Here is a 27,368-nt window from a genome sequence, read left to right on the forward strand (position 1 = left end):
TTGGAATTTTGGTCTCGTCAAACCTGCTTTTTTGTTCGGCCATTCTGTGTTTCATTGTTGAGAAGCAGTGCATGCTGTATCAAAGCAGGCGTCGGAGGTGTAAGGTGAGTGTGCCTTAATAAACACTTTTTTTTATTCATTCATAGAATGTGGGCGTCATTGGCAAAGCCCAGCATTTATTGCCCAACACAAACTGCTCTTGAGAATGTAGTGGTGAGTCACCTTCTTGACAGCTGAATGGTTTGCTCAGGTGTGTGAAGAAGTGAGAGTGTTGGATAGTACAACATTTGATTTGATTTGATTTGATTTATTATTGTCACATGTATTAACATACAGTGAAAAGTATTGTTTCTTGCGCACTGTACAGACAAAACGTACCGTTCGTAGAGAAGGAAATGAGAGAGTGCAGAATGTAGTGTTACAGTCATAGCCAGGGTGTAGAGAAAGATCAGCTTAATGCGAGGTAGGCCCATTCAAAAGTCTGACAGCAGCAGGGAAGAAGCTGTTCTTGAGTCGGTTGGTACGTGACCTCAGGCTTTTGTATCTTTTTCCCGAAGGAAGAAGGTGAAAGAATGTCCGGGGTGCTTTCTATGGTGCATCTGTAAAAGTTGGTGAAAGTTGTAGCTGACATGCCAAATGTTCTTAGTCTTCTGAGAAAGTAGAGGTGTTGGTTGGCTTTCTTAACTATAGTGTCGGCATGGGGGGACCAGGACAGGTTGTTGGTGAACTGGATACCTAAAAACTTGAAGCTCTCGACCATTTCTACTTCGTTGATGTAGACAGGGGTATGTTCTCCTTTACGCTTCCTGAAGTCGATGACAATCTCCTTTGTTTTGTTGACATTGAGGGAGAGATTACTGTTGCCACACCAGTTCACCAGATTCTCTATCTCATTCCTGTACTCTGTCTCATCATTGTTTGAGACCCGACCCACTACGGTGGTGTCGTCAGCAAACTTGAAAATCGAATTGGAGAGGAATTTGGCCACACAGTCATAGGTGTATAAGGAGTATAGTAGGGAGCTGAGAACACAGCCTTGTGGGGCACCAGTGTTGAGGATAATCGTGGAGGAGGTGTTGTTGCCTATCCTTACTGATTGTGGTTTGTGAGTTAGGAAGTTCAGGATCCATTCACAGAGGGAGGTGCCGAGGCCCAGGCTACGGAGTTTGGAGATGAGTTTCGTGGGAATAATAGTGTTGAAGGCTGAGCTGTAGTCAATAAATAGGAGTCTGACATAAGTGTCCTTGTTATCTCGGTATTCCAGGGTTGAGTGCAGGGCCAGGGAAATGGTGTCTGCTGTGGACCTGTTGCGGTGGTAGGCAAACTGTAGTGGATCCAGGTAGTCTGGGAGGCTGGAGTTTATTCGTGCCATGACTAACATTTCGAAGCACTTCATACTGATGGATGTCAGAGCGACTGGCCAATAGTCATTAAGGCACGCTGCTTGATTTTTCTTAGGTACTGGGATGATGGTCGTCTTCTTGAAGCAGATAGGGACCTCAGATTGTTGTAAAGAGAGGTTGAAGATGTCTGTGAATACCCCCGCCAGCTGATAAGCGCAGGATCTGAATGCTTGTCCGGATACCCCATCCAGGCCAGTTGCTTTCTGTGGGTTGACATTCAAGAAAGCTGCTCTGACATCTGCAATGGTGACCCCAGATACAGGTTCATCCAGGGCTTCCAGGTTGGAGGGCATGCTCTCGCTGATCTCTTGTTCATAATGGGCGTCGAATGCATTGAGCTCATCAGGGAGGGATGCGCTGGAGCCGGCGATTTTACATGCCTTCATCTTGTAGCCTGTTATGTCTTGCAGACCTTGCCCTAGTCGGCGGGGGTTAATGTGGCTAGCCTGGGACTCTAGCTTTGTCCGGTAACATCTTTTGGCATCTTTGATGAATCTCCTTAGATCGTATTTGGCTTTCTTGTATAGGTCACCTGACTTGAACGCCTCAGACCTGGACTTCAGCAAGCAGTGGATATCCCTGTTCATCCATGGTTTCCGGTTGGGGAACACACGGATTTGTTTCTTTGGTACACAGTCTTCTACACACTTACTAATGAAGTCAGTTACTGTAGTGGCGTACTCATTCAGACTGGTCGCAGAGTTTTTAAATACTGACCAGTCTATTCACTCTAAGCAACCCCGTAGAAGATTATCCGATTCCTCAGGCCAAATTTGCATGACTTTCTTTAATGGGTTCTCCCGCTTCAGTTTTTGCTTGTAAGCCAACAGCAGGAGCACAGCCTTGTGGCCTGATTTGTCAAAGTGTGGGCTGGCGAGAGAGCGGTAGGCAGGTTTGATATTTGTGTAGCAGTGGTCTAGGACATTTGGGCCCCTGGTGGAAGAGGAGATGTGGTGGTAACATGGTAGCACGCTCTTAAGCTTGGCCTGATTGAAGTCCCCGGCTACGATGAACAAGGCCTCAGGATGTTTCGTCTCAAGGCTATTCATAATGATGTATATTTCATCCTGCGCGATCTTCACATCCGCATGGGGTGGGATGTAAACTGCCATCAGGATAACAGAGGTGAACTCCCGCGGAAGGTAGTAGGGGCAGCATCATAGAATTGTTCCAGCATAGAAGGAGGATATTTGGCCCACCGTGTTCACACTGGCTCTCTGTCTGAGCTACTCAGCGAGACCCACCATCCTGTAGCTCTGTAAATGTTTTCCCTTGAGATAATTATACAGTTCTATTTTCAAAGTCACAATTGAATCTGCCTCCAGCTTACTCCCAGGCGGTGGCGAGGGGTGGGGGGTGGGGGGAGGGGGGGATGAGGAATTTCCACTGCTTGATGGAATTCTAATTTTCCAACAATTAAATTCTACTCTTTTCGTTCTTTTTCGGATTCTAACGACTCGCCTGCGTAAAAAACAATTTCCCTTGTGTCACCTTTGCTTCTTTCGCCAAACACCTTAAATCTGTCTGGCTTGGTGAGGGTAGTGCAGTCGAAATTGTCCACACAGATTTCAGTAAGGCATTTGACAAGGTCCCACATGGCAGACTGGTGAGAAAAATGAGATCCCATGGGATTATGGAGAAAGACGGAAGTTTGAATCCAAAATTGGCTCAGTGACAGGAAACAAAGGGTAATGGTAGATGGATGTTTTTGAGAATGGAAAATGGCTTTCAACTGGTGTTCCACAGGGTTCAGTGTAGGAGTCCTTATATATATTAAAATTTAGACTTAAACTTGGGAAGTTTGCAGATGACACAAAAAATTGCTCATAGTTGATAGTGAAGAGGATAACTGTCGACTCCAGAATTATATCAAAGGCTTGGCTGAGTGGACAGAGAAATGGAATTTAATCGGGAAAAGTGTGAAGTAAGGCATTTGGGGAGGGCAAACAAAGCAAGGGAATAGGTAAGAAATGGGAAGATATTGAGAGGGGTTGAGGAACTGAGAGACCTTGGAGTGCATGTCCACAGGTCCTCGACATTGGCAGGTGGTCAAGAAAGTATATAAAATGCTTTCCTTTGTTGGGTGAGGTATTGAATATAGAAGTAGGGATATAATGATGGAGCTGTATAACATGCTGGTTAGGCCACAGCTGGAGTTTTGTGTACAGTTCTGGTCACCACATTTCAGGAAGGACATCATTGCTCTGGCGAGAGTGCAGAGAGGGGATCTACAAGAATGTTGCCAGGGTTTGAAAATTGCAGCTATGAGGAGAGAATGGATGGACTAGCGTTGTTTTCCGAGAACAGATGAGGATAAGGGATGATGACCTAATTGAGGTGTACAAAATGATCAGGGGCCTAGATGGGGTAAACAGTAAAGATTTGTCTCCCCTATCTGAGGGGTCAATTATCAGGGGGCATAGATTTAAGGTGATTGGTAGAAGGATGAGAAGGGACATGAAGAAAAACCTGTTTACTCTGAGGGCGGTGGGAGTCTGGAATTCGCTGTCTAAGTTGGTGGTTGAGGTTGAAATGCTCGACTCATTTGAAGGCTATCTGGATCTATATCTGTTGTAGCTTGCAAGGCTATGGATCATGCGCTGGGTAGTGGGATGAAAGGGAGCAGCTAGTTTCTTTTTTTCTCTTTTTTGGTTGGTGTAGACACGATGGGCCGAATGGCCTCTTTCTGCACCGTACCTTTTCTTGGTCTCCTTTGGTCAATGGGAACAGCTTCTCCCTGTTTTTTTTTCTCTCATTATTTTGAATGAATCCCCTCTTTCTCTAAATAAACACCCGCAGCTTCTCCAATCTATCCTCATAACTGAAGCTTTTCATCCCTGGAATCAAATCTCGCCAAAACGTACACATCTTCCTAAAATGTGGTGCCCAGAACTGGGCACAATACTCCAGTTGAGGCAAAACTGGTGTTTTATAAAGGTTCGCCATAATTTCTTTGCTTTTACACTTGAATTATAAAGCCCAGGATTCCATATGTTTTATTAATTACTTAATTACTTTCTGCTACCTTCAATGATTGAGCACAAATATCCCCATGTCCCTTTGCTCCTTCATAATTGAATCATTTATTTTATATTGGTCCTTAATTTCCATACAGAATCCCGGTGAAAGGAGATTATACGACACACATGCGTGTCAGAACAATACCGAAGTCCTGATCCATAGACAGAAGCGCTGAAACTGTGCCACGTCCAAAACTCCGATTGGTTTTATTTTGTATCTGTCAGGATTGAAACGCTGTGCTGAAGTCCTGCAAAGAAAAATGATGGGACAGCGCTAACTTTGTTTATCTGATAATAGATTATAAATTTTGGCCTATTTATTTCCACTTACTTCCTGCTCCAGCTGCAGCAAGTAGAGGCAGCAGACATTTTTAGATGGGTTAATTTTTTAAAAATGTGTTCAAAATATGTTTAAAATATATGTAATGCACAAAAAGTGAAAGATACATTAATTTTTTTACAACTTTGTCATGACATACTGTTAGTTGCATTAAAAATTACTTTCATGTGTAACAAAGTGGGTTTGAAGTGTCTGTAATAAGTTTCAGCTAAAGCCCATTTGGATTTTGCTATGTATTTTAAAAACTGTTGTTTATCCCAATTTTAAGAGTCTCCCTGATGCAATGTTGATCCTTAGAAACTTCTTAATATATAGGATGAAATAAGTTCTACAGTTAAACAGTGGGAAATGTGCAACTTGGTTTGTAATGACTCAGGAAGCCTGTCTGGAAAGGAACATAGTTTATAACAGAATGCAAAGTAAAACCACTACCGTGGTGTACACACACTAGTCCCTGCCTGGGACTACAGTTCAGCAGGCCCAGTCTTCTGGGCATTCAATACATCCCCTTCAGTTTCATCCAACTGTGGTTCCACTAAAGACAACCGCAAATCTCCATCTTGCAACAGTAACATGCTTTTCCTCTGACACTGGCCAACACAGCATCCTCTTGGCCACAACCCTGAATAAAAGGCCACCAGAGGACAACCATTCCAAATCAGTTTTACCCAAAAAACCATCCAAATGCTATCCGTGTGTGTGTGTCTTGTGCCTTTGCCGACCTATTTCTTCTCTGCACGGTTACTCCAGTCACTGCAGTGTGGTGGGTGGAAGACTGCTGGTTGTCTTGCAGGACAGTTTCAAGCAGCTCTGAATCCAGAGGGCCCAGCTTTGGACTGTGCCGCATTAGCACTGACAGCAGGAGACTGGGCTAGCTGACTGGCAGGCAATAACAAGGACGGAGGATGTAAGATGACTGTTGTCATCCCAGGAGAGATTAATAGGTTTGTTTCAATGGAGCCTCTCCCAGGACACACCTCAGCAATGCAGGCCATTTGAAATACGGATTGCTGGACTGTTGCAAAACCCTGATCACTGCTGTCCTGCTCACATTGACAACAATGATAATCTATTCCCACTGCCAACTCAGAATCAGTCTGGTCGACCTCCTGGTCCCCTCTCGGTAGACAACCTTCCACGCCTGGCACCAAGGACTCCAGTGTGACATCATAAAACCCCACAACACGTTCTCTGCCCACTCTACTTCCTGATCAGATACCTTTCCCCAGCCACTTCCAGCACCTGCAGCAGCCAGATTGCATCTCTTTAGTTTTAGTGCAGAATTGATTTATGTGGTGCTAGCCTTGCACAAACTTGAGCTCCCTGTTGAGATGTGTATTTATGCTATGCTCCATGCTACTATCATTTTAATTAATAGGCAGCACAAAGTTTGAAATGCGTGCACAGGTCAACTGGAGATCATACCCTTTTTCAGGGTGGTACGGTGGTTCGCACTGCTGTCTTACAGCACCAGGGACCCGGGTTCGATTCCCTGACTTGGGTCACAGTCTAAGTGGAGTCTACATGTTCTCCCTCTGTCTGCATGGGTTTCCTCCGAATACTCCGGTTTCCTCCCACAGTCCGAAAAAAATGCTGGTTAGGTGCATTGGTTATACTAAATTCTCCCTCCGTGTACCTGAACAGGTGCTGGAGTGTGCTGACTAGGGGATTTTCACAGTAACTTCATTGCAGTGTTAATGCAAGCTTACTTGTGACACTAATAAATAAACTTTAAAAAAGCAATTTTTTCCCCAGGAATTAGCAAAGTGCTCAAGCGTGGTCAAACCAAAGCTCAATAGAAGTTTATGCTTCATTGCATTCATGTGTGCTCTGTCCAAAGGTAGATCCTTGGCTCATTGTCTGCTGGTGCTTCAAGCTTAGCCATTGCCTTGCATTCTCAGGGGGAGGGCGAGGAGGTCGGTCCCATGTCTATCTCTGCCGGAGAGGGAATCAAACCCATACTGTTGCCGTTCTTTAGAACCATACGCTAGCCATCCAGCCCAGTGAACTAACTGGCCTCCGAATTGAAGAGAGGGGGGTGGAGCTAAATAGAAGGATAAATTGGAGCTCAGGAGATTAAATGACAAAGCTGTCATGGACACAAGACAAAGGGAACAGTAATGATAGTGTTAAAGACTAAGACAGGTGGTTGATAGTGGTGTAAATGTCAGATAGTAGAATGTGTCAATGGCAAAACGTGAAAACAAGTGACAAGTGACCCTTGGTGGAATGGGTTAGAAAAAAATTCAAAATGAATTTTGAATTTTCCCTCATGGTATGAAGTTGTCGAGCCCAATGTTTTTCCAGCATTTCCCGTTTCTAATCCGGATTGCCAGCATCCGCAGTATTTTTCTTTTATGCCAATTAATGACTGCCTTCCATAGAACATAGAACATAGAACATTACAGCGCAGAACAGGCCCTTCGGCCCACGATGTTGCACCGACCAGTTAAAAAAAAACCCGTTGGAAAATGAGGAATAAGAAACAGCCCTAAGGTTTTGTCAAGTGGCAAGATTGGTTATGGGGATAGAGCCTGGGTAAGATACTCTGTTGGACAGTTGGTGGAGTTGATGGGCCAAATGGCCTCCTTCTGCACTGTAGAGATTCTGATATTAGTTTCTGTAGAGCCGACCATACTCGTGCGCTCAGCAGTGTTCTTGCCACTTTGAGTGCAATGCTGAAGCCCAGGAAGGGCTACAGGGAAAGGCACCCAGTATTTTAAATGCCCCTAAAAGGAGAAAATGGCCATCTTTACAAAGGTGATTAATCCATTCCGGGATTACTTACCTTTGTTTCAGGTACAATCTGGACCTTCATAAGGCCCCGTATGGGACCCACACCAACTCTCAGATGTCATGGATTCCAATGATCTGTTGGGTGACATACTGCAGAATCCCTGGGATAGCCTGGAAACGCCCAAGACACATCACCCATGGTGTAACGCAGCAGCCAAATCTCTCAGCTTGCTGCAAATGTAAGGGAGTGGCCAGAAGTCATCAGGCATTTTTCCGATTAGAATTGGGACACAGCAGCACTGGGTATAGAACCCCGGCTTTCTGCCCTAAATTTCGCTTGCTCTGTAGGCGATCTGACTGTGCTGCACCCCACTCCTATTGCATTAACATCAGATTACATGTCAGCATCCAGAGATTTAAATTTTAAATTATGCTACAGTCCTTATGAAATTCAGTTCTTTCAGTTAGCACTTTCTCTGACCTTGCTTTTGTGTTCTCTTTTTTCATACATAGATGCCTAAAAGCATGAAACGCCAGTCATTCAGAATGTATTTCAAAGCAATTAAAAATATCAAATACGAAGCTTCACTTGTCACACTTACTCCTTCCACTGGGGAAATCACTTCAAGATTGGGGTTTAGAAATTACACCCAATGCATCATCGCCAATGAGAAACACCGTGGGAAAGGACATAAACAAGTTACATAAATTGGGTGCTCTGTATTTCAACTTGGTCCGCAGAAGTGCTTTCACAAGGTCAGCTTTCCTCATGCAGTGACTTCAACCAGCTCTACACCCCCCGGACTCAACTTTTGTTAATCTCATGTTGCTTTGCACCATCATCACTTGTTAAATTAATCCTGTCCTCTACCCCATTGCAACCAATTCCCCATTGTTCCCCTCTTCACCCGTTTCACACTCGCTAAAAAGCTGTTTATTCCTAACATCATCCCGTCCTGATGAAAGGTCATCGCGCCAAGTCTGTTTCCATAGATACTGCTTGAATGCTGAGTGCGTTTTGAGCATGTTTTAAAAAAAATCTCAGACCAGCATCCTAATAATTTTTTATCACTCTAGGCCAACTGTGTCAAGGGGTATGGGGAGAGCACTCAAGGATGGTGTTGAGATAGAGGATCAGCCATGATCACGTTGAATGGCGGAGCAGATTTGAAGGGCTGAGTGGCCTATACTTGCTCCTAATTTTCTATGCACTCAAAGACTGAACTCCTAGTGACACTTAAGCTGCATATTCTGGAGCCCAGGAGCTTAAATCACATCCTTTACTAGGTAGCTCACTTTTGTATTGTCTTTACTTCCAAATAATTCAGTTGTCAGAAAACAACTACTCACTATTTACATTAACTGATTGCCATTCAGCCACTAGGGCACTGAATGAAAAAGTTAAAACTCATCTGAGGAAGGATGTCCTTGCTATAGAGGGAATACAGTGAAGGTTTACCAGGCTGATCCCTGGGCTGGCAGGTCTGTCTTATAAGGAGAGACTAAGTCGGTTAAGATTATAGTCACTGGAGTTTAGAAGAGTGAGGGGGGATCTCATAGAAACTTATAAAATTCTAACAGGGTTAGACGGGGTAGATTCAGAAAGAATGTTCCCATTGGCGGGGGAGTCCAGAACTAGTGGTCATAGTTTGAGGATAAGGGGGTAAACCTTTTAGAACTGAGGTGAGGAGAAATTTCTTTACCTAGAGGGTGGTGAATGCGTGAAATTCACTACCATAGAAAGTAGTTGAGGCCAAAAGGTCTGGTTTCAAGAAGGAATTAAATATAACTCTCGGGACTAAAGGACGAGGGGGAAGGGGGATCAGGATATTGAATTCTATGATCAGCTATGATCATAATGAATGGCGGAACAATCTTGAAAAGCCGAATGACCTATTCCTGCTTCAAGTTTCTATGTTTAAACAGTTCCTCATACTGAACACCTAAAATTAATTAAGTGAAGATTTGAGTACTCCAACAGAGGTTACAGTCCAGACTTCTGGCCTTTTGCAGCTCAGAAATCAGGAATGTATATTTCCCAAATTTATTCTGAATATTTTGCGCACCATTCCAATACAGACATTTTCTTATTGAGGTAAAACGACTGGAGCCGATGGCGCAGTGGTATTGTCATTGGACTAGTAATCCAGAGACACAGGGCAATACTCTGGGGACCTGGGTTCAAATCTCACAATGACAGATGGTGAAATTTGAATTCAATAAAAACCTGAAATTAAAAGATTTGATGATGGCCATGAAATTGTTGTCAATTGGCATAAAAACCCATCTGGTTCACTAATGTCCTTCAGGGAGGGAAAAACCTGGCATCTTTACCTAGTCTCGCCTAAATGTGACTCCAGATCTACAGTAATGTGGTTGACTCTTTTAAATGTCCATCCAGTTCAAGGGCTTTTAGGGATGGATAATAAATGCTAGCCTAGCCAGCTACGCCCACATCCCATGAAAGAATTTTAAAAACTCCAGAATTTGGCACCTTACTGATCTAAACAATGTACTCATCATCACTGGTAACAGTGGTAGGACAGTTCCAAATATTTATTCTTCATTGAGCTCCAGATCTCAACCACACAGGTTCTCTAAAATAGGGAAAATTGGGAGTCATTCCCAGCTTCCTCAGGGATGATTCAGCAGTCTCACTTGCTGAGGATTGGGAACACATGGCTCATGCACTTAGCATATGTGACTAGCAGTAAAAAAAAACTTTTTATTAAAAACCCATTTATTTTGAAAATTTATAACAAAACTAGATACATTAACATGAAATCGGTCTTCTGAACTTATTTTCTGTACAGAAATAACCTGAACAGCAACATTTCAAAGCTTAATACATTTGTAAAGTTACTACACTGAAAATTTATATTCAAATTCATTTTTCTCTAAAAAATTCACACCGCACTAAAAATAAAAAGTAACAAATTACCTAGTTTCTAATCTCAACATTTAGTTTTCTTTTAAAAAAGTCCCAGAGTTTATAAATATCCATTTTTCAATGGGTATCTAGAACTAATTCCATAATATACTGTTATAATACAAAGAGACTGTTGACCGAGTTTATACAAATATTTGAAAGCCATTTACTTTCCTCTTTATAGGGTTTTTTGCATTTGTAATTAAAAACTGAACAACCTTTTTCAGAAAATCTGGTATACCTGTAGCAAAGCTCTTGGTACTCTTACATTTCTATTCAACTGCTGGTGACATTTCCACCAGATCCATTTTAAGAGAATCATTAGTTAGCAACAAGCCCAGCACTAAAGTTAAACACCAGTAGTGTCGAGCAGTTGCAACTACAAAATATACCTTAATTGTAGTTGTGGAATAGATTTTTACTGAATACTCAGGTTTCTGAAAAAGACAGCTTCTTAAAACACTTCTGCTCACCACTCTTGCATCAGTTCTGTTGCTATGGAAATGCCAAAACAATAAGTAGTCAATAATGGAGACTGGGGTTTAAAGAAAAAGACATTTCTGACAGATTGCACAGGCTGTCTTATTGTACACCCTGATACACAGCGACAACTCAATAATCCCAACCACATTTAACAAAAACATTGTCTGCTGGACCAACTACACTATAAGGCACAGTAATGGCATAAACTCCAAACTGAATGCAGTAGGTTTGAGACAGATTTTTCTAATAATGTATAACTGCTATCCTTAGTGAGTGTTATTAACAAAATGAATGCCTACCACAAGAATCACTTAGGCGAGTCAGCCTGCTTTTTAGTTTGAAGTCACAGCATTCTACCAGCTAAGGCTATGGAGCACTTGCACCCTTCAAAATAATTAATGATTTAGGAATGCCAGCTGCTCAAGCTCCTTTGTCACTCTTTGGAATACCAATCCGGGAAGGGCGAAGAAATACAAATACTGGCGGGAAACTCCTTGCCAAAAAAAAAGTAATGTTCTGTCAGGAGGGACACTAACTGATTCTTATGGGAGTTAAAGGGGAGAGATTATGAACAAAACTCACCACTAGCCAAGTTTTCATGGTATAACTTTGGTTTAACAGTGGCAACTCTGACCAATCTAAGGCAACATTCCAGATCCCCCAGCAATCCGATGCTTTATCCAACGTGTCAGAAATGTTATAATCAGTTATTATAAATGCACTTGTAAAACAAAACAGCTCATGAAATATATTTTTCATAAATATACATCGCCATAGCTACAGATACTGCCTCAGAGGAATGTCACTTGATGCGAATATCAACCACAGTCACAGTCTATACATTTATTGGGCTCATTCATCATCTTCAGTATCCTCTTCCTCCTCATCCTCTTGGGTCCTCTTTCGTTTCTGCCCCTGGACAATTTCTGAGAAGAAGAATTTGTTCAAACACACGTAAGGATATAAAATTTTAGTTAAGTGATTATTGCAAGTGAAAAGTAGAGATGGAGAAGTATTAAAATTATATCGGGACTATCTGGGCTCGACAGGATAGACCCTGAGAGGTTGCTTCCCCTTGCTGGAGAGTCTAGGACCCGAGGGCATAATCTCAGAGCAAGACATCACCCATTTTAAGATGGAGATGATGAGAAAGTTAATCTGAGGGTAGTGAATCTGCGGAATTCTTTACCACAGAGGGCTGCAGAGGCTGGGTTGTTATGCATGTTCAAGGCTGAAATAGGCAGATTTTTAATCAGTAAGGGAATCAGGGGTTATTGGGGTAAGGCAGGAAAGTGGAGTTAAGGATTATATCAGATCAGTCATGATCTCATTGAATGGCGGAGCAGATTTGATAGGCTGAACGGCCCTCTTCTGCTTCTATGCCTTATGGTCTTATAGAAGGGACCAGGAACATTAAAAATAAGATACAAACCAATTTGCTGTACCTTAAGTTAATAGATATAAGGTTGTTTGCCCTTTAACATAAAGGTGCTACAGGTAAGGTGCACACAATGCCAAAAAGAGTTTCAATTTAATTGCTATGACAGAACAGAATACTCAGTCCAATCGATCATCTCGGGGGGGGGGGGGGGGGGTCTCAGGGTTAAGGAGCATAGGCAGTCATTTTGGAATGATGGAAAATACAGTCTAGGGCTTTCCTTCTGACTATTGACTTCAAACTCTTCACCTCATTCTCTCCTCCCACAAACTGCTTTACTCATCCTCAGCCTTCCCGACTGCCAATTCATTCTTGTCATTAAACTTTTGCCTTAAATCATTTTTATTTCTTAAAAATTAAAATGGGCTGTGTCCGATTTTCCTGAAATGCGTTCCTGGTATTCCTCGAAATAAAACATGAGACAGTATTGAAATATAATTGATAAATAGAACCAGAGTAGACACTGAATAGACTGAACAGCATCTTTCTATCCGGCGACCATTATATATCTATATGTTGCTAATGCAAAATACATAGGTCTTTGAATTTTATTCAAAATCGTAATTTTGATATGAGTAATTTCAGTTACTGAAGAAATATGGCAATTCATCACCCCTTCAAAAGCCTTGTGTGTGATCTAGGCAACTGCTGCAGAGGCTGTTCAAATGTTACAGGTTGCCAGAAAAGCAGCACTAAAAATGGCAATGGGAATCAAGGTCGATGGACAAGAAATGTGCAAATGCAAGCAGATGTGCATGTTATTTTCAACGATTACTCAACACAATTTGTGCAAATTATTAATGCATGTACTTGAAGTGTTTGTTTGTAGAAAGTCAATTTATGTAGTCGCCTTATTAAATGTGAAAAAGTGGATGCGCCAGTGTACACATGTCAAGACTTATTTTCAATACGTTGGGATATGTTAACTTGCAGTTGAATATTGGAGGTGGATTGAGTAGGTCAGGAGAAAAAGCATTAAAGAAAAAGGAGGCAACAATAAAGCCACAAAGAGATAAGGACAGTGAGTAGGTAGTGCATTTAAAATATTCATAAATAAAAAGAGTATAGCTTGGAGTTACAGGACGAAATGTTAATGGGACAGAGGGAATTAGATCAGTTATGATCAAGAGGGTGGAAAAGATCAATAGAAAATCAGAATTCTCAACAGATAAAAGCTATGCAAAACTTCAGGTATACATTAAACATTACTCAGTATTTGGATTGTATATACATCTTTTCTGCATTACATACATTTACAACTGATCTGGTTTAAACTAGCTAAGTGTTTTGTGAAGCTTACCTTTGCATTCCTCGTCACCATCTTCAGCTTCTTCATCCTCATCATCCTAAATGAAAAACAAAATGGAATCAGTTTGATGTTTCAGGCTCAACTGTAACTAAACAGCCTGACTCAATGCTTTCATACATTTGGATGCAAATATTTATGAATATAACCTACACAAAACAAAGTTTGATTACTTATGGACTTAAATACTTATCGATGCAAAGATTGAACTGCAACTGGACTCAATAATAATTCCTTTGCACATACCGGTGACTAATTTTAAGAGAAGGAAAAGGGGAAACAAGATGCGAGTGTGAAAAAAAATCAATCAAATCAGGAGGTTTTTTAAAACGTAGTTTGTCACTTACATCTTCATCTGCACTGTCTTCATCATCGTCATCATCATCTTCTCCGTCAAGTTCATCTTCATCCTCCTCATCCAATACATCAAACTCTCCTTCTTCATCATCATCATCCTCCTCCTCTTCAACTGCAGCAATTATACAAGTTAGTGAATTAATTCTGTGCAGGACTTTAAGACCCCATATTTTAACCCATGCATTTTTCCACTACCAAAATAGGATCATGGAAGCAGACAAAAAAGTTACACATCCAAACGTTAAGGGAATAGAAGAACAAATATATTAAAAAATAAAAACATTTAAAGAGAGAAGAACAGACAAGACCATACACACAGATAAAACATTTATATACAAAATATTTTAGATTACTGTATTTACAGCAAAACTATTTCGGATGTATAAATATTGTGACCAGTTAAAAATAAATTAAATTAAAATTAATAAGAAAAGCCAAGTTTTACTGAAGAGGTTGACAATCTATAGCTTACTCCTTGTTTAGCCTACAAATAAATATATAATTTTGCACAATATTTGAAATTTCTGGACTATCGGACAGTTTGTGTATGGTAATCAAACGTCTTGTACAAATTTCACATTATACACTTAAATGCTACCTCATTGTTCATACAAAAATCTAGAGATAAGCAAATTGGTAGATTTCAAGCCTACACACTTATCATCTTGGAATGCAGCAATACAATTTGAAGACTGGGGAACACAAAATTTGGGCCTTTTAACAAACTCCAAGATGAAATACCTGCATCTAACTTTTGAAAGTCATTTGCCAAGAAATTACTTTTGCAGCTGAGAACGGGGAAATATTTCCAAAAGCTTATCAATAATTTTAACATTCCACTATGAATATTTAATTTTTTTCGATTACATTTAATAATTTACATGATGGGTATGTCACTAATCCAAAAGGGTTAAGTAATCAAACTGCCTTTGGAACATATTTCATTATCACAATGGCATTATCATCCCATCAGCAAATATGCCAACATGTCAATTAAGCCAGCTTTAAGACTGCGGAAAGTTGCAGGACTCCCTTTATAAAGCAGGACAATTGAAGTTATCTGGTTACCAGGTTAACTAGTTTAGCGATACAATATTAGAGGAGCACTTCAGGCTTTGCACATTAACAGCTTAGATCCATGTGCGAAAACCTACCATCCTCATTTTCCTCATCATCATCTTCCTCATCTTCATCGTCTAGACAGTCGCCATCTCCTTCCACATCCGAGTCTGGTGCCTCCTGGTCATCCTGGTCGTATCCATCAAGGTACGTGAGCTGGGGGAGCAGCTTGAACATGCTATCTCTGTAGTCATTTAAGTTAGTCACTTCACAGTTAAATAAGTCAAGACTCCTCAGATTCAGAAGTTTCTTCTGTTGAGTAAGAAAATAAATTTGAGTATCCTGTGATTCTGTTCAGAAAACAAATTAGAGGAGGATGGGAGAAAGATATCAGATATTGTTCAATTTGGCTATATCTCTTCAAAGTTGAACGTCTATTGCATAGAACCCACTGTAACTATTAACATTTTGTAACCAATACGCCATGCACCCCAAATATCAATTTATCCTCACACCTGGCATCTGAGTGGGACAGAATCCGACTTCTGTTTCACACATAAATTTTAAGAAAAATCTATGGCGATGCAAATTAAAATGGAGGACACCCCATCTCAAATTTTAAAAAGCAAGATTCTTTCGATCACAGGCTAATTAAAGGCTTTTAGTCAGGAGATATGGGGAGTTTACTTAAAATTAAAGCTGCAGAAAGTGTGTTACTGTGTTACTTCAGCTCAAAGATTTACATTGTGCTTAGGATTTCAAAACTTTCCAAGGCCTTTCAGCCACAAAATGGTTCTGAAATGTAGTAATTGCTTTAAAGGGAATCCTAACTTCAAGCTACATACTATGAGAGGAGACCTCAAGTAGTGTATTGCTGGAGAAAAAACAGTTTATAGACAATCTGCGTCATTAACTGTGGAAGCCTTTCTATTGGAGAAGTTAAGGCGCCGGAGTGTGGTGGATTTTCACAGTAACTTCATTGCAGTGTTAATGTAAGACTACTTGCGACACTAATAAATAAGCTTAAAACTAATAGCACCAGGCACTTGTTATAATGCTTTGTGGTACATGTCAGTAATTGCAAAACAATAGCATGGATACAATGGCACCTGAAGCATGACTTCCCTTTGTGTTTGAGCTTAAATTTGAGGGTTACAGCATAAATTTGAATGATGGGGACCCTATCAAAACCTCCAAACAATTTCTCGTGGATCTGCTCTTGGCCTTCTCTGCTCCCATGGAAATAATTTCTCCTCAATGATAGTTTCTGATCCCAGTCTCCTGATTTATTTGCATTTATTCCTAAACAGATATGTTTTATTGTTTCTTATAACATTAACGTCCTTTCTATAATGAGGAACCCAAACTAAGGCCCAATTGATGCTTTTGTACCACACCTCATTGTTGCAGTACTCTGCTTTTTAAAATGGATTTATCCAATTGCATTATCGAAGAATGGCATTTAATCCCATACATTTATCTGTTTACCCACACCCTTCAACATTTTTACATTGAGTATACACCCACTCCTTGTTTTTCTGAGCAACGCCCATTAACTCCAGTCCTGCAATTCCAGTTCATCAACTTTCCAGGTCACTACTTTTTTTTACACATGCATGAATAGCTCTAAACAAGACTCCTCTTAGATATTTTAATGAAAACCTGTTAAAGTCTTATACTAGCACATCTGCCACACCTGCTCCACTATCTACCCAATTATCCATTTCTTCGAAGTTTAAATTTGTTAAATGTGACCTGCCTTTTTAACAGGTCAATTTAAAAAAATGCTCATGAATTTGGTCTAGTATCGTGGATCCAAACACAACTGACATTAAGCTAACTGGCCTACTGTTAACTTGCATTGCACTTCTCTCTCTCTTCATGAACAGACTCTAAATTGGCTAGTCTCTAGCTGCTCTCCCCAAGTTCAAAATTTGCTCTGAATTATTTGAGGTTATCTTAGTCCTCCAGTACATTTCTATCTCTCAGGCTCTCACTCAGTCACAATTCTAAATACAAGTCTTTTAAGTATGTTCCTTCTCCTTTCTGTCCCTCTTTCCCTACCGCTCAGCGCCGAAGTAAATCACATCATCTCATTAACACAAACAAGAAAACATCAACACCTCCGGTTTCACCATTTAAAAAATCTCTTCTCTACCCAAGGAGCCAAAATGGATTCGGAAATTTAAATTGAGATTTTGTTAAAAAGAGTTCAAACCCTGTTCCACAGAACTGCTAAAATGCCATTGCCTTAGGCCATAAAGATGACATTTGCAAGAGCTCAGACTATGAAAGAATCTGTGTTCAAGTTAATGCATATTATTGGCCATAGCGGAGACAAGCAGTTAGCATAGATTAAATGAACCACCAGGTTCCACATACAAATGTTGGTGCCCGATTAGCAAAATTTGGTCTGAAGGTATATAAAATTAAAAAGTTTATTCATTAGTCACAAATAGGCTTACATTAACATGGCAATGAAGTTACTGTGAAAATCCTCTAGTCACCACACTCCTGCACCTGTTTGGGTACACTGAGGGAGAATTTAGCATGGCCAATGCACTTAACCAGCACGTCTTTTGGACTGTGGGAGGAAACCAGAGCACCCGGAGTAAACCCACGCAGACGCAGGGAGACTGTGCAAACCCCGCACAGACAGTGACAAGCTGGGAATCAAACATGGGTCCCTAGTGCTGTGAGGCAGCAGTGCTAACTACTCTGCCACCCGGTTATTTTCTAACCTTCAAATTATATTCCAGATATCCAGTTTTAAATCAGGGTCACAAGTCTCCAATGAAGGGAGCGGAGAGTCCAGAGGAAGCAACTTATTTCATCTACCAAGGCTTGTTGCTTTTTAAAATTATAAAATATTATAATCAATAATACTCAAAGCAAAGGTGTATATGTTAACCACATGCAGCTTCCTACAGACTCAGCCGAATCCAGGTGTGTCTGGTCCAGGAGGCTGGGCTGAGTTGTCACTGGCTCCAGCCCTTTCAGAATGTCCCCAATCAACATATCACTCGGTAACAATGGATAATTGCTAACCTGTAATAGCCACAATTCTGTCCAGTTAAGTCTTGTCGAGCTGTATATATTATTCAGGGCTTCATCCCTCATCTATAACTAATTTCTTACCAAAGGCTCCAGAGTGTTGATGTCCTTGATTTTGTTTCCACTGAGGTTTAAGTGTGTGAGGCTCGGGGTCCTTTCTGCCAGAACTTCGAGACCTCCAGATATCCTGTTATCACTTAGTTCAAGCTGAAAAATTAAGATTGCAATGTTTGTAAATTACAACGCGGAGCTATTTTGTAACAAATTAAAACTGCAGAAAGCCCTGGACCTGTGTTGCTCACAGCAATACATGGACAAAGTAATCTTTTAAATACAGTCTGCGGGTAGACAGTAAAGAGCTGAACAATTTCATTCCAAAATAGTTTGCACACTGTCAATAGGTTTGTAGTAACTTCAAATTACAACTAATTGAAGACAATCAGGAACCAAGGGCTGATTTTGTGTAGAATCTGGCAGGTTTAGAACCAGGTTTTGTTCAAGATATAAAAGGCCACCTTTAAAATGTTTAGGAATCACGCCCAAGGAATGAAAGTAAGAAAACAAGTTGGAATGTGAAAGAAAGTGGTGTGTTGAATCTCAGGAGAAAGTTCATGAGGTTGTGACAGCGCTTAACCACATGGCAAGTGTTTTATCATAATGTCAGGTTACACCGATGGCAAATATGTTGACAGCAATTGCTAGGATAAGGTGACTAAAGATGACAAAAACAATAGCTTGTAATTATCAATAGACCCCCATCTCCAAGTGAGGTTGAACACCTCAGATGGATGGTATTCTTTGGCCTACAACAACCTATCTACAACACAGCTGAGATTTTACATCGTGCTCGGATCAGAGAAGAATAAGACCGAAAGCTCCAGGTTAAAATGGTTTCATGCTTGAACTGTAAACAAAATTGTATAAAGTTGTTCTGAATGTAACTCTTATACTGCTTTAAGGAAATCTAAACTAACTGATGTTGAGGTGTGAAATACAACATATTTGTGTCCATTTTGATTATTAGTTATCAAACCCAAATATACTCGATATTTAACCTCAGAAATGCTATCATGTACACCATTAAACAAAATAATATAACTGACGCAGATTTTATTCTGTGTTAAATAATTACGGTTTGAATAACTATTAATATATTTTGGAATAGGTTATAAAAGGTGGTTCAAAGGGAAAATGAGATTGGCATGCTCTAAGTCTCAAACATCAATGGTAAATCCCAGCTGAATCCTGTGACGTGTTCATATCAGAAGGGAAAATAATTATCGAATACCTTTCACAACTAATGTCCCTCACACAATTCAGAATGACCACTCTGGCACACAGGACCAGGATCTGAACTTCTCAAAGTAATTGGGAGCATTACGAAGCTCAGATCAGTCGAACAGAGGCAGCAATGTTGAATATTTTATAAAATAATTTACAAGGCAACTAATAGAAGCAAATATTCTAATTTACCAAATTATAAAGTGTAATTGACTGAATATGAACTCTGGCCAGACAAGCAAGAACCGAAGTGAAACTTTAAAAAATTTTGTCCTTGCTGCTAATGTGTTTTAGCCAAATAATAAAGGGCATCCAACACAAGTAGATTAACAGCTGGATGCCGTCTGCTCAAATTTTGAAGCAACTGAATACTGTTTTTGAAGAATTGCCAACTAGGACACAGCAATCAACTGATTAGTGTCCTTGCCACTGGACTCAATGTCCCTCCCATTGCATCATTGATGCAGTATATACTATCTACAGAAAGCACCATACAAACTCACCAGTAGCAGCATGTCACGGGAGCATCATCACCAGGTCAGATACCATCCTGACAGGGATTTATTTCACTGATCCTTCATCATCACTGGGTCAAAAATTGCAGAATTCCCCACTTGGCACAATGACTAGAACTGTCATGGTTCAAGAAGGTTGACCGTTAAATGTCACCTTCTCAAACTAACCTAAGCTGGGCAATAAAGCAGGCCTGCCCACACCTTGAGAATAAAAATACAATACCAAAAACAACTAATATAACGTAAAGAAGTTAAAGAACCATAATATGTAGATTAATAATCTACTGTAATAGAGCATCTGTGAGGAATAGCTGAAGGATATTATATGAATCATTTAACACTTTTCCACAGCACAAATTGAGATTTACTATCCACAAAGATTATAGATGCCTACATTTAGTATGAACTTGAATGCTAATGTAAGTGCCTAAATTTAGTTTCTTTCAGTCCCTGTCTATTATCCAGTCCATTTATATTAATGACACAACCAATCACCTCGAGAATAGTCACTTCTAAATTATGCATCCAATGCCAAATAGTCAGAATGAAAGATGGTGTCAGACACAGATGTATTAACAAAGACTATTTAACTGACACGTCTATGATTATCAGTCACTGCTATCACAATTAATCACAAAGAGCTATAAATGTTCAGGCAGATATTAATTGGAAGTTTAAATCGTTACAGATGTTTCATGAGTGTACTATAGTATATTCAGCCATTGCTGTGTAGCTTTATAACCACGTTCAGAACTCAAGATCACCCTAGTTAACACAATATAATTATTGGAAAGCTGCCCACCAGGAAGATTGCGCCAAATTCATTGCAAGTCGACATAGTAAATCTGCAGTGTTGCATTTGTACTTGGACTTCTCAAGGATGATCAATGCTATCTGAAAAATGAGAGTTTAAATTCCTACCTTTCTTAGTTTATTTAACTTTGGGAGATTTGACACGGATGTCAGCATTACGTTGATCATACTGAGAAACTCTAAGCTCTCAAATGCTGCAGACAGTCCCTCAATCTTGCCATCATTTGACCTGCAGTTATCCAAAACCAGCTCCTTAACCTGCAAGACAAAAGCCAAAGATAATGCAGCGCAATTTTTGCAACTTGCAAAAGTTAAACGTTTCTTTTATTTAAGCTTTTAATCTAGTACGGCACGACAGAATTTTTCTGCAATATTATCTTCAGTGTATCGCATTAGATGTCTTTAAGGCCTAAAGTTCCTTGACATGGGAGGAATCACAGTAGCTTATGTTAGGCGAGAACACTAGAAATTGGAACGACACCTTTGGCCCGCTAGCTTCTTGTAGTGTTATTACTGAATGAGGCATAGGATGACCGACCGCCCCCACTGCATTGGAATCAGGTATCCGGTGAGGGTCAGGATTAAAACCTGGCAGAATATGAAATCCAGAGACCTTTTGTGCTCCATCTAGATGGATGTATCTATAGACACGCGGGGGGGGGGGGGGGGGGGGGGAGAGAGAGAGAGAGGAGAGAGTACCTCAGATATTGCTACCCGAGGTTTATGTTCTAGATTCGCTATTGCACCCACCGAGTGCCTTTGGAATTGGATCCTAGAAGGAGCTAACATTTCTCAGATGCAAAGACTAAAGAAAACGTTAGCAGAAAACAGTTTTAAGGAGATTTAGCCCAATGTCTAGATATCTGCAACTCTGTTCAGTGCTTTATCGGGAATGTACTGGGCTGATTGGTGTGACTGTTGTCTACATTGCCCCCTGCTGGTAACTGCAAGCTCATGTTCAAAATGAATTTAAAACAATGAAATTCAAAACCGGTATACATTAATTATATTTTGACAGGTTATGTATAATTTGGTGGCAGAAGTTTTGACAGTTATGGTAGTGAAAGTCATTGGTGATCACCCTTCCTTCATGCTTTCGATAAGAATGATCACTAATGGTGAGGTAGAGTGGAGAATGAGAAGCAATCTAATCAGGGGGAAACAGAGGGTGTGTGGCAGCATGTATACCTGGAGATTGCAGAGGTACTTTGCATTAAAGCCACCAAGAAATCAGAAAACCTACTGAGAGAGCTGGGAGCAAAGGACTTTGAGTGTGGCTGTTCGGGTAAGTTGCAGTTGGTGGAAGTTAATGAGAGTTAGGCAATGTTAAGCAATGAAAGGAAGTGGTCTATGTAATAAACTGGACACGGCGAAGGATGAAAACCCAGGGTGGAGCACCATTCTAGACAAGAGGCACAGATGCGTTAGTAAGAGCCAATAATCTTTTAGTCTGCCGCAGGAAATTATGATTCAGCCACTGTTTCACATAGGAAGTGTACCACTACAGAGATAACATTAAAGTCTGCACCTTTTCCGATCAAATGTCCGTTGACAAGTACCACTGTTTTACACAAACTGTAGTGAATTCCAGGTTCATCGGTACATAATGAGGCAAGATTGATTTGTGGTGAAAGTGGAAATTGTTTCAGGGAGGTACAGTGACCAGTCACTGGGTACCCCAGAGAAGAACACAACCACACAATGGATCTGTCTCTTTCCAAAAGTTGCTCACGAGCACCTGGATTTAAGAAAGAACTTGCATTGCTCACGATCCGAGGTCAACCCAAAATGCTGCACAGCCACACACAGTACAGTTGCAAAATGGGGAAACAACACAGTCAGCAGAGAAAGGAGCCAAAGCAACCATGAAAATACACGGTCAAATAAAATATTTTTAGTAGTGCGGGATGCTGGCTAAACATTGGCCAGGGCACCAGAATCCTCATGTTTTGAAAAGCCTCTGGGATCTTTTATGTCCTTCTTAGAAAGTACACTGGGTCAGAGTTAAATATCTCACCCCAAAGAAATAACACACGCAACACTGGTATTTCCCCAGTGCTGCACTTCGCCTGCATTGTGCAGTAAGGTTTTGCAGCAGCTTTTGAACATATGACCATCTAACTCGATGAGTGAGCTACTATTGAGCCAGGTCCGACATGGACCAAGTCTTTAAACAGACACCAAACTCAGAATATTCACAAACTCAAAGTAGCGAGCATGCCACAACCTGTCCTGCATAAACTCTTCCAACTCCCTGAAGCCCCGGTCTCAGCACAATGGCCACCTGAAGTTGGGTACAAGAACAGTCACATTTAGCCATAACTCAGCACCTACCTTAACTGGGTGGCAAGTAGCTGCTGCTGAAGTTCCACTATCTACAACTAGTGGACATGATACGACGTGTGCCCATGCTGTGGTCAGGATGTGGTAATCGACAGACACTTGGAGAAAATTGAGTGGTGCTGCTTACTTTACTGCCCCTAAATAATTCTGGTGCCCGCACCCTACCAAGAACAAAGCAACTTGCATTTATATGTCTCTGACAGGCTCAGGAATTGTCAGGTGACTTCATACTCACTAAACGACTTTCGAAGAACAATCACTATTGTTTCGTAATCTACTTTGGCAGGTATGGTTGAGAATGTTGTCCTGGACAGAGAACGCACTCACCGTTTTGAACAAAGTCATTGAAACTTTTATATCTACCCGAGGATAAGAACAGGGCCTTAGCTCAAATGCTGCACATGACAATTCCAACTTGTGGTTTAAGGCATGATCAGGCATCCACTGACAGAGGAAAGAACAGACCCTTTGAGCAGGCTCGCAAACACATGTCAATCAGTTGTTTAAATGATCAATGATGTGAACATCCTCCAAGGTGACACAGATCCAAAGCAATACAGTTAGTGATTGAACAGCTAGACTGGCTCGTTAATGAGCATTTGTGCGTCTATTAATATCCCAGATTCCTGCCCACTGAGGGCCTCGATCCCACGTGCCGGAATCCTTCCTACAGCTTTGGATAACCTGGTTCTAATGTGGTGTGGTCTGGATTAAGTGAGCATTAGGAAGATTCTTGGGTGTTCTCTGCTAGTAAACTACAGTGCCACCTCTGCACATATTCAGGGATCCTGTAACCCTGGCTGTTAGCAGGAGCAGGAGTGTGTCATTCAAGCCTGCTCTACCATTGAATCAGAGCATGACTGAATAAGAGCATGGCTGTGACATTAACTCCACTTTCCTACCCCCTCCCCCGATAAAGAGGCTACCAGCCTCTCCTCATGGTCTTGTCCGTCCCCAAGTGGGCCCAGAGAGCAGCGCGCAGTGCCCGTCAGTATACTTAATACTTTTCATAGCTGGTGGGTACCTCAGGGTACAGAGTCTCTCATAGACACCGGTAACTATATTTTGGTTCAATGTAACGAGTCCCTATGGGAAATGTGCGAGCGGTCGACACCGCCAAAAACAGAAACTGCATTCATAGATTTCTCATTTTAGTAGCTTGCTTCGAAAACTCACCAACATGGTGGTTGGTGGGTTTCCACATCATCAGATAACCCATGTAACCTCCCACCAAATCCCACACGAGGAACTCACTGGTCAATACTGACCAGCAGACCCCAGGAATAATCTAACTTATCAATTGCTAATCATTCTGCAGTTTTCTTAAAGTTATATCCCATTCTTGGCATAATCACGTCTTCCTTACTAATAAACTGAGCCAATGCATATTTCGCAGCGTAGAAATATACTGCACCAAGATAATTATTTCAGTGCCCATACCAGTTTTGCTGGTTTATATTTAATTAGAGTCCATAAAGTGCAGTTCATTTGTCGCCTTTTTGCTCTCCCAAGGCTAATCCTCAGCAAGAGTTACTTTTAATGAACTTTAACCCTGAAGCCTGAATGTCATCACTGCAAAAGGATGACTTGGAACATCACTCCAAAAGAACAGGTAGTCATGTCCACTTTCTGTAAAGATATAAAAAGGATTGAGTAAACATTTCTGGTTATTGGAGAGAGGGGGGTAACATCTGCTTATTGAGAGAGGGGGTAAAATTTATCTGTTTATTGAGAGGGGTAACATGTGTCTGCTTTTTTGGAGGCGAATTTATCTGCTTATGGGGGGGTAACATGTATCGACTTATTGAGGGGGTAATTATCTGCTTATTGGGGGGTTTATCTGCTTATGGGGTGGTAATATTTATCTGCTTGTTGGGGGGGTAATATTTATCTGCTTGTTGGGGGGTAATATTTATCTGCTTGTTGGGGGTAATATTTATCTGCTTGTTGGGGGGTAATATTTATCTGCTTATTGGGGGGTAATATTTATCTGCTTATTGGGGGTAATATTTATCTGCTCATTGGGGGTAACATTTATCTGCTTATTGGGGGGTAATATTTATCTGCTCATTGGGGGTAACATTTATCTGCTTGTTGGGGGGTAATATTTATCTGCTTATGAGGGGGGTAATATTTATCTGCTTATTGGGGGGTAATATTTATCTGCTTGTTGGGGGTAATATTTATCTGCTTATCAGGGGGGTAATATTTATCTGCTTATGGGGGGGGGTAATATTTATCTGCTTATTGGGGGGTAATATTTACCTGCTTATTGGGGGGAATATTTATTTGCTTATTGGGGGCGAATATTTATCTGCTTATTGGGGGGTAATATTTATCTGCTTATTGGGGGGTAATATTTATCTGCTTATTGGGGGTAATATTTATCTGCTTATTGGGGGTAATATTCATCTGCTTATGGGGGGGGTAATATTTATCTGCTTATTGGGGGTAATATTTATCTGCTTAGAGCGGGTTTAACATTTGCAATCCATGTGCTGAAATAAACGTGTCTGTCCTTTTAATGGGAGATGCACAAAGAGTGAATTATTGGGGATTTATTGTTTTAAGAGGGGAAATTTCCTCCCTCTCCAGGCGCTGAGGAAATGGGGGGAAAGAGGCTGATTTTGCGCCATGGGTGGAATTTGGGCGCAATTCTGGCGCACACAGCTCCCCCCCACCCCCTAACACGTGGAGGGGAGGAGGCCGAGGCCAGCTGCAGCTCCCCGGGGCCCAGCCGGACTCCCGGGGCCCGAGCTGCGGGCGGGCGGGAAAGCGGCGCAGTTACCGCCAACTGAGCGCCGGTGCGGCCCGGGCCAGCGAGGAGACGTGAAGCCGCCGCCAACTGGAAAGGCCCAGGCCGCCGCCCCGCCCGGCGGGAAATTTAAAAGCCGCCCAGAGGTTTCTCCCTCTCTCTCCCGCCCGCCCCGGCCCGGCCATGCGGTCCCGGGGAAACCGCTTCCCTCCCCCCACCCGCCGCCGCCGCTCCCCGGCTTACATCGGCCGGAGTCCTGTTCCTCAGCTCCAGGTTGATCCTCTTCTTCATGTCCATGGCTCTGTGGGGGACAGGGAGGGGGTGGAATGGCCGCCGCCTGAAACCGCTTTCAATGAGAAGCAAACGAACGGAAAACCTGCCTCAGCTCAGCCCTGCTCCAACCGCGCCAAACTGCCGAAAGCTCGGGGAACAAGCCGCAGGTCCGCCCAAACCGCCGCCCCCTCACGGCGCCCAGCGCCACTGCAGCGGCAATTGCCGGTCCGCCCAAACCGCCGCCCCCTCACGGCGCCCAGCGCCACTGCAGCGGCAATTGCCGGTCCGCCCAAACTGCCGCCCCCTCACGGCGCCCAGCGCCACTGCAGCCTCAACGGCCGGTCCGCCCAAAACACCGCCCCAGCCGGGCGCCCAACACCACTGCAGCTCTGACTGCGGGGTCCACTCAACCGCCGCCCAGGGAAACCTGCTAAGGGAGCCCAGCGGCACTACAGAGCCAACGGTGGGTCCGCCCAAAACATCGCCCCAGCAGGGCGCCCAGCGCCACTGCAGCGTCAACAGCGGGTCCGCCCAAAACACCGCCCCAGCAGGGCGCTCAGCGCCACTGCTGCTCCCACGGCGGGTCCACTCAATCGCCGCCCAGGGAAACCCGCTCAGGGAGCCCAGCGGCACTGCAGAGCCAACGGTGGGTCCGCCCAAAACATCGCCCCCTCAGGACGCCCAGCGCCACTGCCGCTCCGACGACGGGTCCACTCATGCCACCGCCGCCCCGTCGGGGAGCCCAGCGCCACTGCAGTTTCGAATCGGATCCGCCCGAAACACCGCCCCATCAGGGCGCCCAGCGCCACTGCAGCTCTGGTCCGCCCCGACCACGCCTCCATCAGGGCGCCCAGCGCCACTGCAGCTTCAGCAAGCGACGCCGAATGCAGCGCCGCCTGGGGTCTCTCTTGTCTTTTGGCCTTGGGGGTGTTAGTGCAGAATAGCATGATTAATAATTGAATTATCACTATCTAGTTTCTAGAATGTCCTGAGACATAAAGGGAGTTTTCATCAGCCACTAACCGGTCTCTGAGCAATAAATGACCCAATCACTCCACATCACCCTTCAGAATGTGTTCACTAATGAACAAGACCCTTCACATCCATGACTTACTATGAATGATGGCATTGACAGCCTGGCTTTGACTCAAATTCTAGCTTACTCTCTCTACCTATTTCTAAAGGCACTTTCTCCTCCTTTCAGCATCTCACTTTGTTCCATCTCTCTAAATATTCCATTAATGTCCTTGTTCTCTATCCCGA

At 42.2% G+C, this 27,368-nt stretch overlaps 1 protein-coding gene across 1 annotated transcript; it reads right to left on the bottom strand.

Moving 5' to 3' along the window:
* Nucleotides 1-10,221: 10,221 nt before the first annotated feature.
* On the bottom strand, nt 10,222-26,889 carry LOC144479561 (acidic leucine-rich nuclear phosphoprotein 32 family member D-like). The gene is made up of 7 exons (XM_078198424.1): nt 26,076-26,889; nt 20,843-20,992; nt 18,210-18,332; nt 15,167-15,383; nt 14,003-14,124; nt 13,650-13,695; nt 10,222-11,837 (listed from the first exon to the last, which is right to left on the bottom strand). Exons 1-7 carry the CDS (start codon nt 26,127-26,129, stop codon nt 11,764-11,766), a joined length of 786 nt encoding a protein of 261 aa, XP_078054550.1. The 5' UTR covers nt 26,130-26,889; the 3' UTR covers nt 10,222-11,763.
* Nucleotides 26,890-27,368: the final 479 nt, after the last annotated feature.

The sequence above is a fragment of the Mustelus asterias genome, chromosome 26, assembly GCF_964213995.1.
Source record: "Mustelus asterias chromosome 26, sMusAst1.hap1.1, whole genome shotgun sequence".
NCBI lineage: Eukaryota > Metazoa > Chordata > Chondrichthyes > Carcharhiniformes > Triakidae > Mustelus > Mustelus asterias.

Bases quoted from the DNA above. Each gene is read 5' to 3' on its own strand.
- LOC144479561 (XM_078198424.1), bottom strand. From the start codon at position 26,129: ATGGACATGAAGAAGAGGATCAACCTGGAGCTGAGGAACAGGACTCCG. The intron at 18,333-20,842 runs GTAGGAATTTAA...TTAATTTTTCAG, and splicing joins AGTTAAATAAACTAAGAAAG to CTTGAACTAAGTGATAACAG. The intron at 11,838-13,649 runs GTAAGCTTCACA...TCTTCTTCTCAG, and splicing joins TGGTGACGAGGAATGCAAAG to AAATTGTCCAGGGGCAGAAA.